The sequence below is a fragment of the Sminthopsis crassicaudata genome, chromosome 6 (assembly GCF_048593235.1).
Source record: "Sminthopsis crassicaudata isolate SCR6 chromosome 6, ASM4859323v1, whole genome shotgun sequence".
Classification (NCBI taxonomy): domain Eukaryota; kingdom Metazoa; phylum Chordata; class Mammalia; order Dasyuromorphia; family Dasyuridae; genus Sminthopsis; species Sminthopsis crassicaudata.
This window is the reverse complement of record NC_133622.1, coordinates 257167190-257183965: the sequence shown is the minus strand read 5'-3', so window position 1 is coordinate 257183965 and position 16776 is coordinate 257167190. Positions and strand designations below refer to the sequence as shown.

Sequence of the window (16776 nt, the reverse complement as noted above, 5' to 3'; positions counted from 1 at the left end):
ACCCCCTCCGGCTTCCCGCCCCTCCGGGCTGCGGGTCTAGCCAAGGCTCCTGAATTTATCCAAGCGCATTTCCCTCTGCCCCTCCCCTGGGGTCCCAACGGCCGTTGTTCTTTCTGAGGGGGGGGGGGCGGGCACAGGAAAGGGGCCACCATGGGAGCTCGGGGAGCCCCCTCCCCTCCCCAGAGGCCAGACCAGGCCCCTTGGTCATCCCGCTAGCGGCCGCGACTCCAAGAAGGGCCCGAGCACCAGACTGGGTCCAAAAGCTCTTTTATTAAAATAGGAAGAAAGTGTTAAGGGTCAGTCTCAAAGCTCCTCAAACGGGAGCTCGATTTGGGGTCCCGAGGCTAGAGAAACGGGGGTCCTCGGACCACGGCCTGAGGGCCTCCAGGGGGCGCAGCCGGACCAGGCCTTCCTCCTCCTGGGCCCCTCCCAGGGGACCCGAAGGGGGGACGGCAAAGGAGGCCTGGCAGTGGGTCAGGATGTGATGCGCAAGTTGGGTTTGATCTCCTTCAGCGCCCGCAGTTCGTTGTCCACCTCCTCCGTCCAGTAAATGTCAAACAGGCTGGAGGGAGAGAAGAGTGGGGGGCTGGGGGACTTTTCAGGAGAGCCCTCCCCCTCCAGGCCCCCATGCGGGCCGCCCCGCCCCCAGGCCCCCCCTCCGGGCACTCACACCAGCTGCTCCAAGGTGCAGGCGGGCTGCTTGAGGCTGGCCACCAGCTTCCGGATGCCCGCGTCCCCCATCCTGTTGTTGCTCAGGTCCAGCTCCTTCAGGGTGTGGTTGTTGAGCAGGATGTTGGCCAGGGTCCCGCAGCACTCGTCCGAGAGCTCGCAATCCCCCAGCCTGTAGGGGGCAGCGCGCCGGTCAGGAGCCCCGCCCCCAGGCAGATCCGCCCCAGCGACCCCTGGGGGTGAGGGCCCGGCCCCGCCCTCACCAGAGGCTCTGGACGGGGCACTCGGCCTGCAGGAGGCCCTTGCTCATGAGCTCCACGCCCGTGTCCTCCAGCGCGTTGGTGCTCAGCTGCAGCTCCTTCAGGGTCCGGTTCTTCTCCAGAAGCGTGCAGAAGTTGGGGCAGCTCGCCACCGTGAAGCCGCACGTCCTGAGCCTGGGGGGAGGGGGGGCTGAGACCAGGGGCAGCTGGGGGGGGAGGGGGGACTGAGACCAGGGGCAGCTGGGGGGGGGCAGAGCTGGGGGAGGGGGGACTGAGACCAGGGGCTGCGGTGGGGGGAGGGGGGACTGAGACCAGGGGCAGCTGGGGGGGCAGAGCTGGGGGGGAGATTGAGATCAGGGGCAATGGAAGTGGGGGGCAGCTGGGGGGGCACCCCGGGCCCCCGGCACACCCACCACAGCTCCTCCAGCTGGCAGGCGGGGTCCAGCAGCGCCTGGCACAGCAGTTCGGCCCCTTCGTCGCCCAGCTGGTTGCAGATGAGACTCAGCTTTTTCAAGCAGGCTTTGCCCTTCAGCACCTGGGCCAGGGCCCGGCAGCCCTCGGCTGTGATGTCACACTCCCACAGCCTGAGGAGGGAGGAGGAGGGGGCTGAGCAGGGAGGGAGGAGGGCTCTGCCGCGCCCCGCCCCAGCCCTGAGGAGTTGGCTCAGTTCAATGGCTGATGGCATGCAGTAGGTGCCTCCTAAATGCGGCCGCCCAGGCCAGCTGCTCCCCAAGGTTGCTATGGAAAGCTCCCCAGGCCCTGCCCGCCCGGGGCCCCTCACCACAGAGTCTTCAGCCTGCAGGCGGGGCTCAGGATGCCCTGGCACAGCTGGGCCAGGCCGGCGTCCCCGATCTTGTTCTCCCCCAGGCACAGCTCCTCCAGAGACTCCTTGGTCTGGAGGACCGAGCTAAGGTTCCTGCAGTTGGCAGCCGTGACTCCGCAGCCCTCCAGCCTGTGGCACAAAGAGACGGGTCCAATGGGCCTTGCCGTGCCCCCCGGCAGCGGGCGCCCTCCTGGGGCCGGGCCCGGGAGGGACTTCACAGCTGCACCCTTGCCTCTGGGAGGCTCCCAGGCGGTCCTGCCCCGCCTCCCGGCCTGCGCCGGACCCCTGACCAACATGGCGTCGAGTTCCGTCCCGTCCCCGAGCAGCCGGCCCCCGCGGGAGGGGAGGCCGCTGAGCGACCTGCTCAGAGCCCTGCTCTCCGGCCCCGGAGCACTCACTTCAAGACCTGCAGGTTGCAGTTGGGCTCCATCAGGCCCTGGCAGAGGAGGAGCACCCCGGCCTCGCCCAGCTCGTTGTTGTTCAGGGTCAGCTCCTTCAGGGAGTTCTTGCTTTTGAGCACGGAGGACAGAGCTTCGCAGCTGGCAGAGGTGAACTCGCAGTACTCCAGCCTGGCCGGGAGGGCAAAGGGCACTGAGGACCCCGGCCGCCCCGGCCCCTCCTCCCGCCATGCAGTGACTGCTCTGCCTTTCCTGCCCCGATCTCTATTGCTCTCCGTTCTCGGATCGACGCCCCAGGTCCAAACCCGACCCCTCTCCTCCCAACCCCTCGTTCCCTACCCCCTCCTACGGCCTCGGCTGCCCCCCCAACCTCTCCCCTAACCCTTGCTCTGATCCCAGCGGCCCGGAGGGCCCGGGCCGGGCACTCACTCCAGCCTCTGCAGGTTGCACTTGGGGTCCATCAAGCCCTCGCACAGCAGCTTCACGCCCTCGTCGCCCAGGTGGTTGTCGCTCAGCTGCAGGTCCGTCAGGGTGGACTTGGTGCGCAGCAGGGCCGGGATCAGCTCGCAGCTGGCGCCCGTGATGTTGCAGTTCTGCAGGCTGGCAGAGACGGGGGCGGCGCCCGGGGTCAGGGCCACAAAGCGGGGCGGGGACCGGGGGTGCGAGTGCTTCCCGCTTCGGCCCAGGCAGGGGCAGCTCCTGCAGCCCAACCCACCCGAGGCACTCACCTGAGCTTCTGGATCTTGCAGGTGGGAGTCTGCAGGCCGCTCAGCACCATCTGCACCCCCGAGTCCCTCAGCTCGTTGTTGGCGAGGCTGAGTTCTGTCAGGGACAAGTTGTCCTGGAGCACGGAGCTGATTTTGGCGCACATGGCGTCTGTGAGGCCGCAGTCGTCGAGCCTGAAGACGAAGGCCGGGTCAGAAGTGGGGCCCCCAGAGGCCGCCTGGCCCGGGAACCCCAAGGGCAAAAGGGGCCCCCCTTTCTGGAGAGGCCCGGGGGACCGCCACAGCTGGCCCCCTTACCCCCGTCCCCACAGCCACAGCAGGAGCCAGTCCCTACCTGATGACGCCATACTGCTGCATAGAGGGAAGAAGCTCCGTCCAGCGGGCAGTGCTCAGATCCTCACACTGAATGTCCAGGCTCATGGTGGGCGAGGGAGTGGTACCTGGAGAGGGAGATGGGTAGGGGGCAAAGTCAGGCCAGTTGGAGCGCCCCCAGGAACCAGAGCCCGTCTGCTGAGAGATTGCACCTGCCAACACGCCCACAGGCCCCACTGGACTGGGGAGAGGCGGGGTACAGCCCAAACTCACCCCGAGTCTGCTCCGGCTGTGTTTACAACAGATGCATGGAGGGTGCACGGGGGCCATTCCCTCCCCTCCATCAATCAACAGGACAGACCTTCCCAACGGGGGCGGTCCCCTCTCGTTCTCGCTCAGTGGCCCCCCTCTCCAAGCAGGGACCCGAGCCACCCATTCGCAGGTTCCCTTCCCAAGGAATCAGGTCAAGGGGCCAGTGGGCACCCCGATTCCCTGAGGCAGTAGTATGGGTGCTGGGGAAGGGTAGGTAAGCAAGGGCTCCTGGAACTCCAGGCTAACACAAACAACCAATATGGTAGAGAGCTGAGGGGAAGCCTCAAGTTAGGGGCAAGAAGCAGAAGGCCGAGGCTAGGATAGAGGCCCCCAGGGCACCACAAGCCAGGGCTAGGAGTAGAGAGCAGTCCCTGGCCCAATCCAGTGAGTCATTTGGGGCTTTGGAGGCCTCTGCCTAACCCGGGCCCAGATGGAGACCCATAATCTCCAGCCTCGGCAGCTTCTGGCTGCTCCTGACAGGGAGCCTAAACTTCTGCCCAGTCCCCCCCAAATCGCCACAGGCCTTGACCCTTGCCCTTGTCCCCCTCTAGGGCACTGCAGGACTGGGCCTGCCTAGCCTTGGAGCCAGAGCAGCCTTAGAGACAAGACAATTCCCAGGGAGAGGAACAGGTGTGGCCAGGAGGCAGCAGGGGGGAAGCCCAGAGGATCTCAAAAGAAGGGTGGAGCAGAAAAGTCAAAGGACCAGCGGCTTAAGGTCTCTGAGCACCTCAAATCCATGCAAATGAGAAACTGCAGAAGGGAGTTTCTTGGGGTAGACCCACAAGCCACTCTAAGAATAAAGGCAGAATTCGATCTCAGCTCGCTTATTTGACTCCGCACCGACCCCACTAGGGAAAAGTATTTCTTAGAGCTCGAAAAAAATAATAAAACTCATCTGGAAGAACCAAAGTTCGAGAATATGGGGGATTCAGAAAACCACGTGAAGGGAAGCAGACTTGAAGCCAGGCTGCAGGGCAGTCGAGGGAAATGAAGCTATGACCATTAAAAGCCACCGGACCAGCCAAAATTTGTTCTCTTATTAAGATCTCAGAAGTGGAGATCCTCAGTCCCCAAAGCACCTGCCACTAACTAGTTTGAGCAGGGCCCCACCCAAAAGGGACCCTTCCCCAGGGACTAAGAGCTTTCATGCTGGTGAAAACCAGATTGCTCCAGCAATTCCTAGTCCTTGAGCCAGATAGGATCAAGCCCACCCATAACCTTCCCTCCCTCAAGGAAATGTCCTGCAGTCTGCAAGGGCCTCGGGGTCTCAGGTCGAAAGCTCTTGACTAGTCTTTGGCACAAATGATGGCTGGATCCTTACTGAGAGCTCTCTAGCCCCTACTGATCTTAGGCTCGTTTTATCCGCTGGTTAGATTTCTCCTTGGACCAGTCATCAAAAGCGTGTGGTCCTGGCTAAGCCAAAGAGCAGCGGACCATCGGCGTCCCCGGGACCGAGGCCGTGGTGCTCTGCTGCTGTTGTGGTTCAGTTGTGTCCCCCTCTCTGTGACTCAAGTTGGGCTTTTCTGGAGTGGCTTCCATTTCCTTCTCCAGCTCATTTTACAGATGAGGAAACTGAGGTACATGAGGGGAAGTGACAAGTCGCACAAGTGTTTGAGGCTAAATCTGAACTCGGGTCCAAGGCCAGCTGCCCATGTAATCTAGGATTTGAGAACCTAAGATTGGAGTTTGGGGGCAAAAATTAACTACGTGGCCCAAACTGCTTGGGAAAAGTGCAAAGCCGTTGGGTAGAAATGGGGCACAGACAAACATCTCACCCCAAGAACAAAGGCAGCGCCCAGGGCGTGTGATTTAGCCATAAAGGCCCCTTTCATCATAAACAAGGAAAGAGAGCTCCTGGGTCTATAGAGAAGGGGGGTCTTTGCCACCACACAAGAGGCCAAAAAAGAAGGGGACAGCCAAGCCCTCCAGCTCCGGTCCTGGGACCCCCCCCACGCCTACCCCAATAGAGAAGGAAGCAAAAGGAGGCAGGGATGAGGGTGCCTTCAGACAAGGTCATGGCAAAGCTCTGTCCCCAGGGCTGGGGGGTCTGGACCACAACCCCCCCAACGGGAGAAATGCCCCAGGGCCCCCCATGTCAGGTCAAAAATATGTCTTCCACAGTAAGGAGGTGGGCCCCCTCCCTGCTTGCTGCCCCCCTGGCTGCTGAAAGTGAGTGCCCGTCCCGCTCTGGGACTGAGGGCAGGTGCAGAAGCCTGAGGTAGAGAGGGTGAGGGTCTCTCCCGAGGGGGCGCCCCTGGCCCTGTGTCTGCTCTCCCCCTCCCACCAGACCTCAGTCAAGGTTACAGGCCCCCTCCAGACCCACAGACCCCCCCCTTGTAGTCCCACTGGCCCCGGTGCCGGCCGAGCCTTTGCACTCGCTCCGCCTGGCGTGCCGGGCCTGGCTCTGGCACACGGCCCGGCCCACAGCGGGCACGCAGCCACTGTGTGAGGAGTCAGCCGGGGTGGAGCTGGGCCCCCACGGCCACCTGGGAGCCCTCCCAGCTCTGGCCTCTTCGGGCAGTTGCTCCAGAAGCAGAGTCCAACCCTCCAAGGCCGAGAGACCCCTCCCCCCCGGCGGCCTACAACCTCTGCCAGCCCTGGCCCCCTCCCCCCCACTACATCATGTTCCCCGCACCACCTGGCTAGGGCCGTCTCTCTCCAAACCCTCTGGGCTGGCCTTCAAGGCTTTCCTTCCCAGTCCTAGCTACAAGGGACCCCCTGACGTCTGGCTCAGCGCGGTCTGGACGCTGCCTCCCCTCCCCCAGCAGCCGGAAGCAGACAGGGAGCTGCCAGTTTGGGAGCATCCTCCGCCCCCTGGGCCAGGCTGAGAAGTGGGAGGGCCCCAGGAGCCCCTGCTTACCTGCACCGAGAGAGAAGAGCGCCCCAAAAGGCCCGGGAGACCCGCGGAGCCAGGCAACAGCTGCTACCTACTCTAGGCGGGGATGTGACTCAAGTCCCATGACTCAGAGCTCCCAGGCCGCGGCTCCTCCCCCAGGACCCCGCCCTCCAGGGGTGCCGGCCCAGAGCAGGGCTCCTAGACCCTCCCTGGGAGGGGGAGGGAGGGATCTCCCAGCCCGGAGGGGCGGACCCACACGGGAATGCCCATTGGGGAGGGGTTCCCAGAGGGAAGGGAGGTTCCCAGGGGGGAGGGGGGTTCCCAGGGGCGATTACCCACATGCCCGAAGGCCAGAATTCAAATCAGTTCTCAGATAAACTGGGGACCTGCCCAAGGGAGAGACTGAAAAACTTCAGGTAAATGCTGCTGATCATCCACTGTGGTGGTGGCCGGGGACAGAAGGGGAGACTGAGGCTGGCAGTGCCGCCAAGCCCCTGAAGTCGCCAGGAGCCAGTAAGTGGGCTGTCACTATTTTCTCAAAAAGGGGGGGGAGGCAGAAAGCTGGAGGCCACGCCCATCTGGAAGGCCCTGGGGGCCGCAGGCCTTCCCCAGGGCCCCTGACCTCAGGCTCCCCCTCTAAGTCACTACTGTCAGCACCTGCCTTTGGGGAAGGGGAGACCAAAAGAGATTCTGTAAAATGATTAACGGTGCCTGAGCTGGAGGAATGGGGTCCCCCCAGACCAGCGGGTGCCGCTGCCCCATGTTCCCTTTTGATGGAACACAACTCCCAGGGGAGACAGCAAGCACTTTAAGTCCCCCCTCGTGGGGGGGGAGGGGCTTCTGTTGTCCCGATGTCCCCCCTCCCCCCCAACCTTCGAACCGGCCGGCCAAGGCCGGCCAGGGCCTCCTGGTCCCGGGACCGGGGGCAGCGCGAATTCTAGCTCGAACCCCCAGGCCAAACTTTACCCCCTGACTTGGAGATGCAAATTCTTTTGAGACCCGGGTCTGAGCCCAACCTTTTGGGGTCCCTTCCAAACCCGGACCAGAGGCCGCAGGAGGGAGCGGCACCCCCCCCCCCGCCCCCGCGGGTCTACTCCCAGGCTGCCCTCCCCTCACTTCCTGGCCTCCCCAACCCGGAACCCCGCGTGGCCGCCCCCAGGCAGGGCTACCTCCCCGCCATCGCCCAAGGCCGGGGCGGGCCCGGCTCCCGGCAATCTCGGCACCAACTTGGAGGGGGGAGGGGAGAGACGGCCGGCCACGAGGGGCAGTTACCATCGGAGCCCGAGGCCCGGCCCCGGAGACCTGTGGGCGCGGGGCCGCCCCGGGGGGTCCGCAGCTTCCGGAAGGACGAATCCGGGGTCCCGAGACCCGGGTCCCGAGAGGGTGGGCGGCCCGGCCAAGAAACTCCCCACCGCGGCCACCGCAGCAGCCCCGGCATGGCCCGCGGGCGGCGGAGTCAGGCTCGGCCCGGAAGCGGCGCGGCGAGGGCTGAGGGCGCGCGCAGGTCCTGCCCCCACCCCCGGGCCGGGGTCGGACCCCGAGAGTCGTCCCACCTTCGCACCTCGCAGTCCCGGGGCTGCCGCGTGGGGGCGACTTCAGACGCGGAAGGAAGGGCTCTAGCTCCGGGCACGCGCCTTGCGTGGAGGGAGGGGCCTTACCCTCGCGAGGCGTCCCGGGGCACGCCGTGGCCTCACGCGGACACTGCGTGTGCGTGTCTGCGCGTGGGTGGAGAAGCGCGAGGCCCCGCCCCCGCCGCCCGTGGAGGGGATGGGGGATGGGGGAACACTCCCGTCCCACGTCCCCCGGAGCCCCGGACTCGGGTCTGAGGGCTCAGGGAGGACCCAGGCATCCGGCAGGACCGGCCCCGGGCACACTCACCTCGGCCTCGCTTCTCCCTCCCTCCCTCGGGGCCGGGCCGGGCCAAGAGTCCCGCAGCTACGGTAGCGACGCACACGGGAGGAGGCCCAAGGCCCTACTGGGTCCGTTAACCTAGTCTCGGGGGCGGGGCCAGAGCGGCAGGAGGCGGGGCCTTTGCGGGGGAGGGTGGGGCTATGGCGGGAGGGGCGGGGCCAGAGCTTGTCTGCAGCCACTCTCGGGCCGCCTCTGCAGCTTTCCTGAGCTACTTTGTATCACGTGTAGTAGTTACTTTGTATCGCGTGTCTGGTAATTTGTTATTTTGTATATCCCGAGCCGAGCCGACTCTAATGCGGGATGAACGCTGGGGGCCTTGGCCCAGTCCTCTGGGGCCGAGAGCTGCAGCTTCCCGGGCACGATTCAAGCCAGCAAACGTTTCCTATCCTTAACGTTGTCTGCGGCCTTTTCTCCGTCCTGCTTCTGGCCGTCTCTTAGACCTGGGGAGCAGGCTCCTTCTGGATCCTCTCTCCTTCTCCCCCAGGATTCTCCTTGGCACTTCTCTCTCCTCCCGGATCCTCCCTCTCCTCTCTCTCCTCCTGGATCCTCCCTCCTCCACTCCCGCCGGCCTGCTCCTACTCCTGTCTTAGGGGTCATTGTCCGAGGCCGTGCCCGCTACCTGGGGGTGTCCCGATCTGTTCTTTCCTCATGATCTCAATAGTCTCCCTGGGCTTCAGTTAGCCCCCTACTGCATGTGACTCCCGAATTCCAACCCCCGGCTCTCCCTGAACTCCACACCTACACCATCCACAGCCCGGTGGGTATTACCAACGGGGTATCCCAAGGATACCTTAAACTCCACATATCCGACACTGGGCTCGTGCCCTTTCCTCGCAGGATCTCTTCTCTTCCTAGCTTCCCTCCGCCCAAGGTCCCACCAGCCTCCCAGGGGCCCACGTTCAGGACCCTTCTCCTGAGGATGGAGGAGTGACTGGGGCGATCCCGGCTGTGGCCACAGAACATGCTCCTGGCCGTGGGGAAGCCGGCGGTGAAGTCAGCCAGCGGGAGACATCTGCGCACTGTTCCTGTACAGCCAAGCTGGCTGCGCACGGGGGCTGGATACACTCACCTTCTTTGTGCCTCGAGATCACCAAGTAACCGGGATGCCTGGAAGCCTCGCTGCCCTCCTCCCCCATAGAAGAAGAAGAGGGGTACAGCCTCTGCCCAATCCCCATACTCCCTTTTCCTTGAAGCTGGAATAACTTGAGAGGGGGCAAGGGAGAAAATGAGTCAGAAGAGGGCGGGCCTCCCCCCCTACACACTCCAGAGAAGCTGCAAAAATGTTTTATATAAAATAAAATTGAAATTGAAAAAAGTCTCCCCCCACTACAAGCCATTCCACCCACTGCCACCCAAGCCATCTTTGAATGAAGATTTGCCACTTCTAGAACCACGCCAGCGCCCCCTGGGTAAAAGGCCCCCTTCGGTTCAGCACTCCTTTGACCTCTGTTCGGGCCACTCAAACAAGCCTTGTCTCTGCCCCTGAGCCAGGGCCCTCTGTCTCCCACCTCCTTGGGACTGACCACCCCAGGCAGGCCTGCGTCCCCTACCCCGAGCCTCCCCCGCCCCTGCCAGGCAGGCCTGCGTCCCCTACCCCGAGCCTCCCCCCGCTGCCAGGCAGGTCTACTGCCAATACTTCCTGGCTCCCTTCTGGAGCTACAGGCTGGAGATTTGGCCAGAGAAGGGCCGGGAGCCTTTGCCACGCAGAGGACGTCGTGCTTTGTCTTCGGCTGCCAGGGCCCAGCGCACAGCAAGGGCTTAATGCTTGCCCAGGGATTGATTGATCACAGATCCGCCGGTTGTGCCTTCATCCCGGGCACTGCGTACACTTCCATCTGGGGAATGGGTACGTCTTCCCCCTGTCTACAAATGGCCGTCGGGCCCCGGAGACCAGCAGAGCAACAAAGTCTGGACTACAAAAACAGAGTCTGGACTACAACTCCCCGCGGCCTCGGGGCGAGGAGTCATTGCACATGAGTCCAGAACTCGGCCTTTCGGGTCTGACACCACTGGGTGGCGCTGCTGCTCCACTGGTGGGCGGGGCGGGGGGACGGAAAGGGGCGGTAGGAGGGCCTGAGAGGAGGGAGAAAGGGAAAGAGAAATGGGGGCGGGGGGAAGGGGGCGGGGAGGCTCCTGCTCCGCCCACAGGCTGGAGGGGGAGGCGGAGGAGGGGGAGGAGGGCGAGGGCGGGGGATGCTGGGCTGCCCCGAGCCTTCTCCTCCGTCTGGCCCGAGCCTCCGGAGCCTGAGCCGCTGTGGCCGCCTCCGTCTGGGCTGCTGCAGGTAAGAGAGCCAGCCAGCCCGTGGGGGGAGGCGGCGAGGGGGGGAGGGGGAGCCGCGCGTGGCTGCGTGGGCACGCTGTCCCCCCCCCCTCGCGTGGGAGAGCTGCGGCGCAGCTGGGTGTGACCCCGCGAGCTTCTGGGAGACTGTGGGGGTGACACCCCGTGTCTGTCGGGGCGGACCGGGGCCTAAACCCGGCCCGGCCCATCTGTGCTGGGGGATGGGGACGCGGAGCTGGCAGGGTTTCATGTTGATCCCACGCGTGGCCAGCCCCCCACCGTGGGCAGAAGGGGGCTGGGGGATGGGGACCCGGAGCTGGCAGGGTCCCACGCATGGCCACACGCATGGTGGGCAGAGCTCAGGGAAGGGGCCAAGCTGGCTCAGACTTGGGCACTGCCGGGCTCACTGGGCTCATCCCTCTCCATCCCACTGGCTCCCCCAGCCCAACCCCCCACTGCTTCTGGGCCCGAGTTTCTCGGCTCCTGCCACCTTTGTGGACATCCCTTGACCCCAGGGCCTTCTGGGTATCCAACTAGGAGCTCCCCTGTCCTCAGAGCAGACAGCTGGCCTCCAGTCCTGGCCGGGGCAGGAAGGTGGCTCCCAGACGAGGGGGAGCCCGGGCCCCTCGGGGCCTCAGGGGACCTGAAGTTGGAGGAAATGGGCTCCCCAGGGAAATCTTTGTAACCCCGTCCTGCCATCATTGCGCTGGGGAAAGCCCGGTGCTGGAGGCGGCGCTCTCCTGAGGCTGCTGAGGCCCTAGTTCTCGTGGCTGACTGTTGTAGTTACTCCCCTCTGTCAGGCTGTGGCCTGTTTCCAGCTCTCACCTCTGTTCCCTCCAGTGAGAAGGAAATGGGGAGCCTGTGCTTGTTCCAGAATACTGGGGGAGAGGTGACCGAGCGGACGCTGAGTGCAAATGAACTTGGGGAGGGGATGGCTATTCTGGGTACTCATGTGATGTGTGACGTGTGGTTCAGTGGTTAGGGCCTCTGGTCACCGAGAAGCAGCGAGTTCTTAACCAGCCTCAGAGGAAGGCCATAAAGCCCCTACTGTGTGTCAGGAAATAGGAAGCGAGGCGACACTCGCCACCCCCAGGATGAGGCGTGTGCTCTTTCCCTTTGGGGATGTGGTGCTGACACGGGCACTGAGGCCCATTTGGACGCAACTGTTCCCAAGCTATAAGGCCTTGACCGGAGACTGCCCCACAGCTTGGAGGATCTCCAAGGAGCCAAACACAGTTAACTGTTCTGAAGTTAACTCACGGAGGGGGGCGAGGGAGGGGAGAGAGGAGTGCTTAAGTTTCCTTATCTGTAAAATGGGAGACTTGGATGAGGTGACCTCCGGCCACCTTTCTGGCTCTGACCAGAATCCTCCGTGCCTCAGTTTCTTTAGCTGAAGGTCTGCCTCCCATCTTATTTCGGGAGGACCGAATCAAGGCTGTCCCAACACGTGGGGGAAAAGGGGTGGCCAGCCCCTGCCCTGGGGGGCGGTCCTGGCTGACCCAGAGTCAGCCTCACCCCAGGACAAGGGAGAGGGAGCATGCAGATCATAGGAGGGGGCACTGGGGGAGGCTGCCTGCTGTGCCTGGCCTGGCCCGGCCCCAGGGGAGCCCAGGCTGTGCCTACTAGCCCTCTGCCTGCCTCAGTTTCCCCACATGGAGCTAGGGCACCTCCTAAGTACGAGGTGGTGAGTGATCATGGTAGTGACTGCAGTTCTTCCCAGGGGCCGGGCAGCCCTACGAGAAGCTGATTCTCCGGCCCGGGGACCGGGACTCTTCCTGGCCACGGTCCATCCGGCCTCGGCCGGCTTGACCCCAGAAGTCAGGAGCAAAGCCATCGCACCAAGGTCTGGAATGGGGCCTTCTTGTCCGGGCTGGTGCCAGGGCTCCGGCTCCCCAGGCTCGCTCGCCCTTCTGCGGACCCCGGCTCCCTGGGCTCCCTGGGCTCGCTCGCCCTTCTGCGGGCCCCCGGCTCCCTGGGCTCCCTGGGCTCCCTGGGCTCGCTCGCCCTTCTGCGGGCCCGGCTCCTGCAGCCGGGCTCCCTCCCCTCAGCCTCCAGGATGAGGCTCGGCCTAGCTGGGCTCCCTTCCCCCTCCCCCTTCCCTAGGGTTTTCGGGATTCTTTCCTCCTGGAAGCAGCCGCCCTGAGGGAGTGACTCATTGGCAGGAGGCCCTGGCGGCCCAGGGCCCGGGCAGCGGGCGGGCAGCCGGCCCGCAGATGCCAAGGCTGTGTGGAAACGTCTGAATGGGGGGAGGCAGCCTGGGTTCCAAGGGGGGGGGGAGCAAGGACTGAGTATTTCCAGAAGCGGTGTCCTCCAAGGCCAGATGGGGGTTGTATAGAGTTGAGGAAAGGGGAGGGGGCGGCCTGCTGGAGGGGGTGGGGAGCCTGGTTAGACAGCCAAAGGAGGGGAGGGGGGATGGACAGCCGGGCTCTGGTCCTCACTGGGAATGCTGCTGCTCTGGGGGGGGGGGGTCTGTGTGAGGGAGTGTGAGTGTGAGTGTGTGTGAGGGAGTGGGGGGGGGGGTCTGTGCACATGTGTGAGAGCGGGACGTGGGACGTTGGTGCACACGTGTGTGCCCAGGCATGGGCTCTGGCAGAGCGGGCAGAGGCAAGGCTGGGAGGCGGAGGAGAAGCCCCAGCATCCCCCGCTCTCTGCCCCGGGGCTGCGGTCCCCTAAGAGGAGCACCGTAATCTTGGACCTTGGAACAAAGCTTTGGGAGCCCCTCCGGCCCGCGGCTCCAGGATGTTCCCGGAGGGGGCCGACCCGGGAGCTGCCCTGGACGCAGCGGGCCTTTCAGGAGCTGCTGCCCTCCGGGCCCCAGCGGAGCCGTGCTCCCGTTCTCCTTCGGACTCCAAGATATGGCCCCCGGGCCCTCCCCTCCCAGCAGCCCAGCTTTGGCCCCGGGGGGCGGAGGCCTCGGGGAGGCTGGGCCTCGGCCTGGGAAAACCCAGGCGTCCTCAGGAAGCCCCCAAACTTGCGGTGGAGAGTCTGAAATTCTTGCCTTCCCTGACATTAGCAAAGGCAGAGTAGCCTAGCGGTGAGTCTGCAGGCCTCTCCCAGTGGTTGTGGGCCGCCCGGGCGGGGAGGCAGCAGGGCCTGCCTCAGAGTCAGGACACCCACGGGGGTCTGCAGTGGGACTTGGGATACAGAGCGGGGGTCTCTGAGCTGCGCCGAGGCCCCTTGAGCAGCGGCTTTAGTGGGCTCCAGTAGAGGAAGCCTCCTCTGGGCACAGAGACCGAGAGAGAGCCCCCCCCCCCCTCCCTGGCCCCGATGCCCTTCCGTCCCCCCTGACCTTGACCCGGGCCCAAAGCCCGCCCTGCCGACTTCCCTAATTTGATTTCCATCTCTCCTGCCCCAGCCCTTGCGGCAGATCTCGCCGGCCAGGAAGCTCCAGGGGGCGGCGCCCAGGGCTGAGCCCCCATTCCTGCCACTTCACATGGGTGAGCGCCTGGGGCTGGAGTCTGGCGGCCGGTGACCTCCCCTGCCAAACGGGCCCCACCTTCCGCCCTGGCACCTCGGGGACCCCGGGAGAGCACCCCGAGGAGGGAGCGCCGGCAGAGCTGGATGACCCGGCTGGGGGAGGGGAGGTGGCAAGCCGCGGAGCTGGGGGCCGGCCGGAAGCCGCTGGGGCTTGTTGGCAGGGGAGGGCCCGGGCAGGAAGTGGGGGGTGGGGGCAGCTTGCTCTGGGAGCCAGGCTGAGAAGGGGAGGAGGGATGGGCGTTTCCGTGGGGGGCTGAAGGAGTTGGGGGGAAGCCGTCACAGGGAGGACGGGGAGCTCCTTGTGCCTCGGGCAGGTCCCGGCTGAGGGAGGAAGGCTGAGCTGGGGGGGAGGCCGGGGGGAGAGGGAGGCTGAGCTGGGGGGGCTCAGCCGTGACACAGGAAGCTGGTGCTGTCTCACCGCCCCCTCACACCTCCATCCCAGACACATCCTCTGAGCCCGGGGCCGTGGGGAGGCCTCGGGGAGAAGGTGCCATTGGACCCAGGCCAGGAGAGATTTCAGAGTGGGGGGGGGCTGGATTTGGCCCCCAGAGGCCCCGGGACAGGCAGCTGCTCCCTGAGGTCCCAGCCCGGGCCCCTGTCTCTCGGACCCGGGCTCTGCCAGCAGCCGGCTCCTTTGGGAAGGAGGAGCTGCAGGGGCCCGTGGAGGGCTGTGGGGAGTGGGGGGGGATGGGGGGGACTCCTGAGTACCAGATCACAAACTTGATGTGGGGGCCATTTCACAGAGGAGGAAACTGAGGCAGGGAGGAAGTGACTTGTCCAACATCTCAGAGTTAGTCTGTGTCTGAGGCTGGGTTTGAATGCGGACCTTCCACACTCCAGCCCAGGGTTCTTTGGGCCCAGAGGCTGGTCCAAGGGAAGCTGTTCCAAAGTCTCTGGAGCCAAGGTCCCTTCCTAAGATGGCGTTCTGTGGTTGTCCTTTGTCCTTCCCTCTCCAAGGGGGCTGTGACCTCAAGAGGTGCTGCCAGGACCCGCAGGGGACTCAGCCCAAAGTGGAGAACAAGGGCATGGGGCTCATTTCCTCTGGAGGTGACTCTGAGACAGGGAGCGGCCCCCCTAAGGAAAAGAAGGGCTTTGATGGATGTGTCCTTCTCCCTTCAAGCCCCACAAAAGCCTGCCTTATTGAAGAGCAAAGCATGGGGGAGGCCATGGGCAGGGAGCTCTACGGGGGCTCCCATGGGTCAAACCTAACCTTCCCCCATCCAGCCTGGCTCGGCCGGGCCCGCTGTGGCTTCCGTGGCCGGGTACGCCGCTGGGAAGGCGAGCGAGGCTCCCAGACCCAGGATGGGCGGTTCTGTCCACCGGCCCGGAGAGGGCTGGGCTCTCCAGCACAGAGCCGGCTCCTGCTCACTGAGCATCCCTTTCTCACCCGGCCTTGGAGGGCCAAGTCCCGGGCTGTGAAAGGCACAGGCGGAAGGCCCCTCTGGCAGCCCCCTCCCACTTTGCTTCCTTGTTGGGGCGGGAGGGGAGCTCCTTGTGGACCTGCCACCAGCAGCTGTACCCTCTCCATGCCAGGCCTCAGAGGGGCAAGGGACCCGGCTCCCTCCCCTGCCCAGGATACGAGGAACTGAACCCTTTAGCCGCGCAATGGGTTTCAAGTGTGCCCGAGCAGGATGTGGCCGAGCCCCGGCTTCACCCCCAGCTCTGCCACCTTCTCTGGGATCATTCTGCCCCTCTGCCCTGCTGAGCATGTGCACAGAAGCCTTGCCCTGAGAAGAAAGGGCACTGAAAGAAGGGTCGCTGGCCCCGGAGGGAGGGTCTCCGACATGGGGAGGGAAGGTCGCTGGCACAGAAGGGTCCCTGGCAGAGGAAGGGAAGGTCGCTGGCCCCGGAGGGAGGGTCTCCGACATGGGGAGGGAAGGTTGCTGGCCCCGGAGGGAGGGTCTCTGACATGGGAAGGGAAGGTCGCTGGCCCCGGAGGGAGGGTCTCCGACATGGGGAGGGAAGGTTGCTGGCCCCGGAGGGAGGGTCTCTGACATGGGAAGGGAAGGTCGCTGGCCCGGAGGGAGGGCAGCCATGTCCAGAGCACTGACATACTGGTTGCTTCTGCAGAGGCTTCCAGGGCCCTCTCCCACTCAGCAGCTGCCCCCTGGGCATCTCCTACACTGACTGCCTCTCTCTGCTCTCTGCCTTCTGACTCACTGCCGTCCAGTGCTTAAGGCTTTTCTCCATCCTCATCCTCTAACCTCCAGCTCCAGCTTTGCTGGCCTCCCCCCAGACTTGTCTCCTGCAGCCTCCCCCAGCCTCCAGGGCTCTTCCATTGTTCTCTCCTCAGTCATCCCCTTCCCCTGCTAGGCTGTGCCCTCCCTGAGAACTGGGGCCATTGTCCCTTTTCTTCCTGCCCTCAGACCTTAGCACAGTGCTAGGAACACGCAAGCGCAAGTGTGTGACCAGTTTCTGGTTGGTCCCTGAGAGGTTCAACCTGGCCCAGGCTTCCCCCCAGCCTCTACCTCCAAGGCTCATCTCCAGGGCTCCTCCCAGTTGTGGGGACCGCTTTCCCCTTCTCCCCATCACTGAGCGATTCTATTTGTGGGTTTTCTTTTGTGCGTTCCCCCGTTTTGCATATTCTTATATCGACCTCCCTGTGAACAGTAGTGAGGGACTCTCAGCTCTGGGGGGGGCAGGGAAGCGTCCTGTACCCCTGCACTTTCACCAGGTACTTGACATTTTCTCCTCTTTTTTCGCTCGTTTGATCTCAAGGTCTCCTTGAGTCATTCACTTCCATTTGTCCAATTCCACTTTTTAATGAATTTTTTA

The 16776-nt window shown here is 64.3% G+C and overlaps 2 protein-coding genes across 9 annotated transcripts in view; one reads left to right on the top strand and one right to left on the bottom strand.

The window, feature by feature from the left end:
- Positions 1-250: 250 nt before the first annotated feature.
- RNH1 (ribonuclease/angiogenin inhibitor 1) lies at positions 251-8373 on the bottom strand. Of its 6 annotated transcripts, none has more exons than XM_074275021.1 (10): positions 8214-8373; positions 3210-3315; positions 2879-3049; positions 2580-2750; positions 2151-2321; positions 1711-1881; positions 1343-1513; positions 933-1103; positions 671-841; positions 251-562 (listed from the first exon to the last, which is right to left on the bottom strand). In XM_074275021.1, the coding sequence occupies exons 2-10, from the start codon at positions 3293-3295 to the stop codon at positions 475-477; spliced, it is 1371 nt and encodes a 456-aa protein (XP_074131122.1). In that variant the 5' UTR covers positions 3296-3315; positions 8214-8373; the 3' UTR covers positions 251-474. The 6 variants fall into 6 exon arrangements, with proteins under 6 accessions (XP_074131122.1, XP_074131126.1, XP_074131124.1 ...); XM_074275025.1 differs by having other exon boundaries at positions 7994-8333; XM_074275023.1 differs by having other exon boundaries at positions 7889-8319.
- Positions 6663-16776, top strand: part of LOC141546871 (USP6 N-terminal-like protein) — a 28916-nt gene continuing 18802 nt past the window's right edge. Inside the window, exon 1 of one of the 3 annotated variants that reach the window (XM_074275018.1) lies at positions 6663-6848. The gene's annotated coding sequence lies outside the window, so the exon portion shown is untranslated. Of the gene's footprint in view, positions 6849-10402; positions 10529-16776 lie in introns of those variants that run through there. The other 2 variants (XM_074275019.1, XM_074275017.1) reach the window with 2 other exon arrangements.

What these genes read in the sequence shown, in the direction of transcription:
- RNH1 (XM_074275020.1), bottom strand. Translation starts at nt 7,773, where the DNA reads ATGCCGGGGCTGCTGCGGTGGCCGCGGTGGGGAGTTTCTTGGCCGGGC. An exon ending in CAGCAGTATGGCGTCATCAG is followed by an intron (nt 3,050 to 3,209) that starts GTAGGGACTGGC and finishes CTTCGTCTTCAG; the next exon opens with GCTCGACGACTGCGGCCTCA. An exon ending in TGCAACCTGCAGAGGCTGGA is followed by an intron (nt 2,322 to 2,579) that starts GTGAGTGCCCGG and finishes CCTCCCGGCCAG; the next exon opens with GCTGGAGTACTGCGAGTTCA.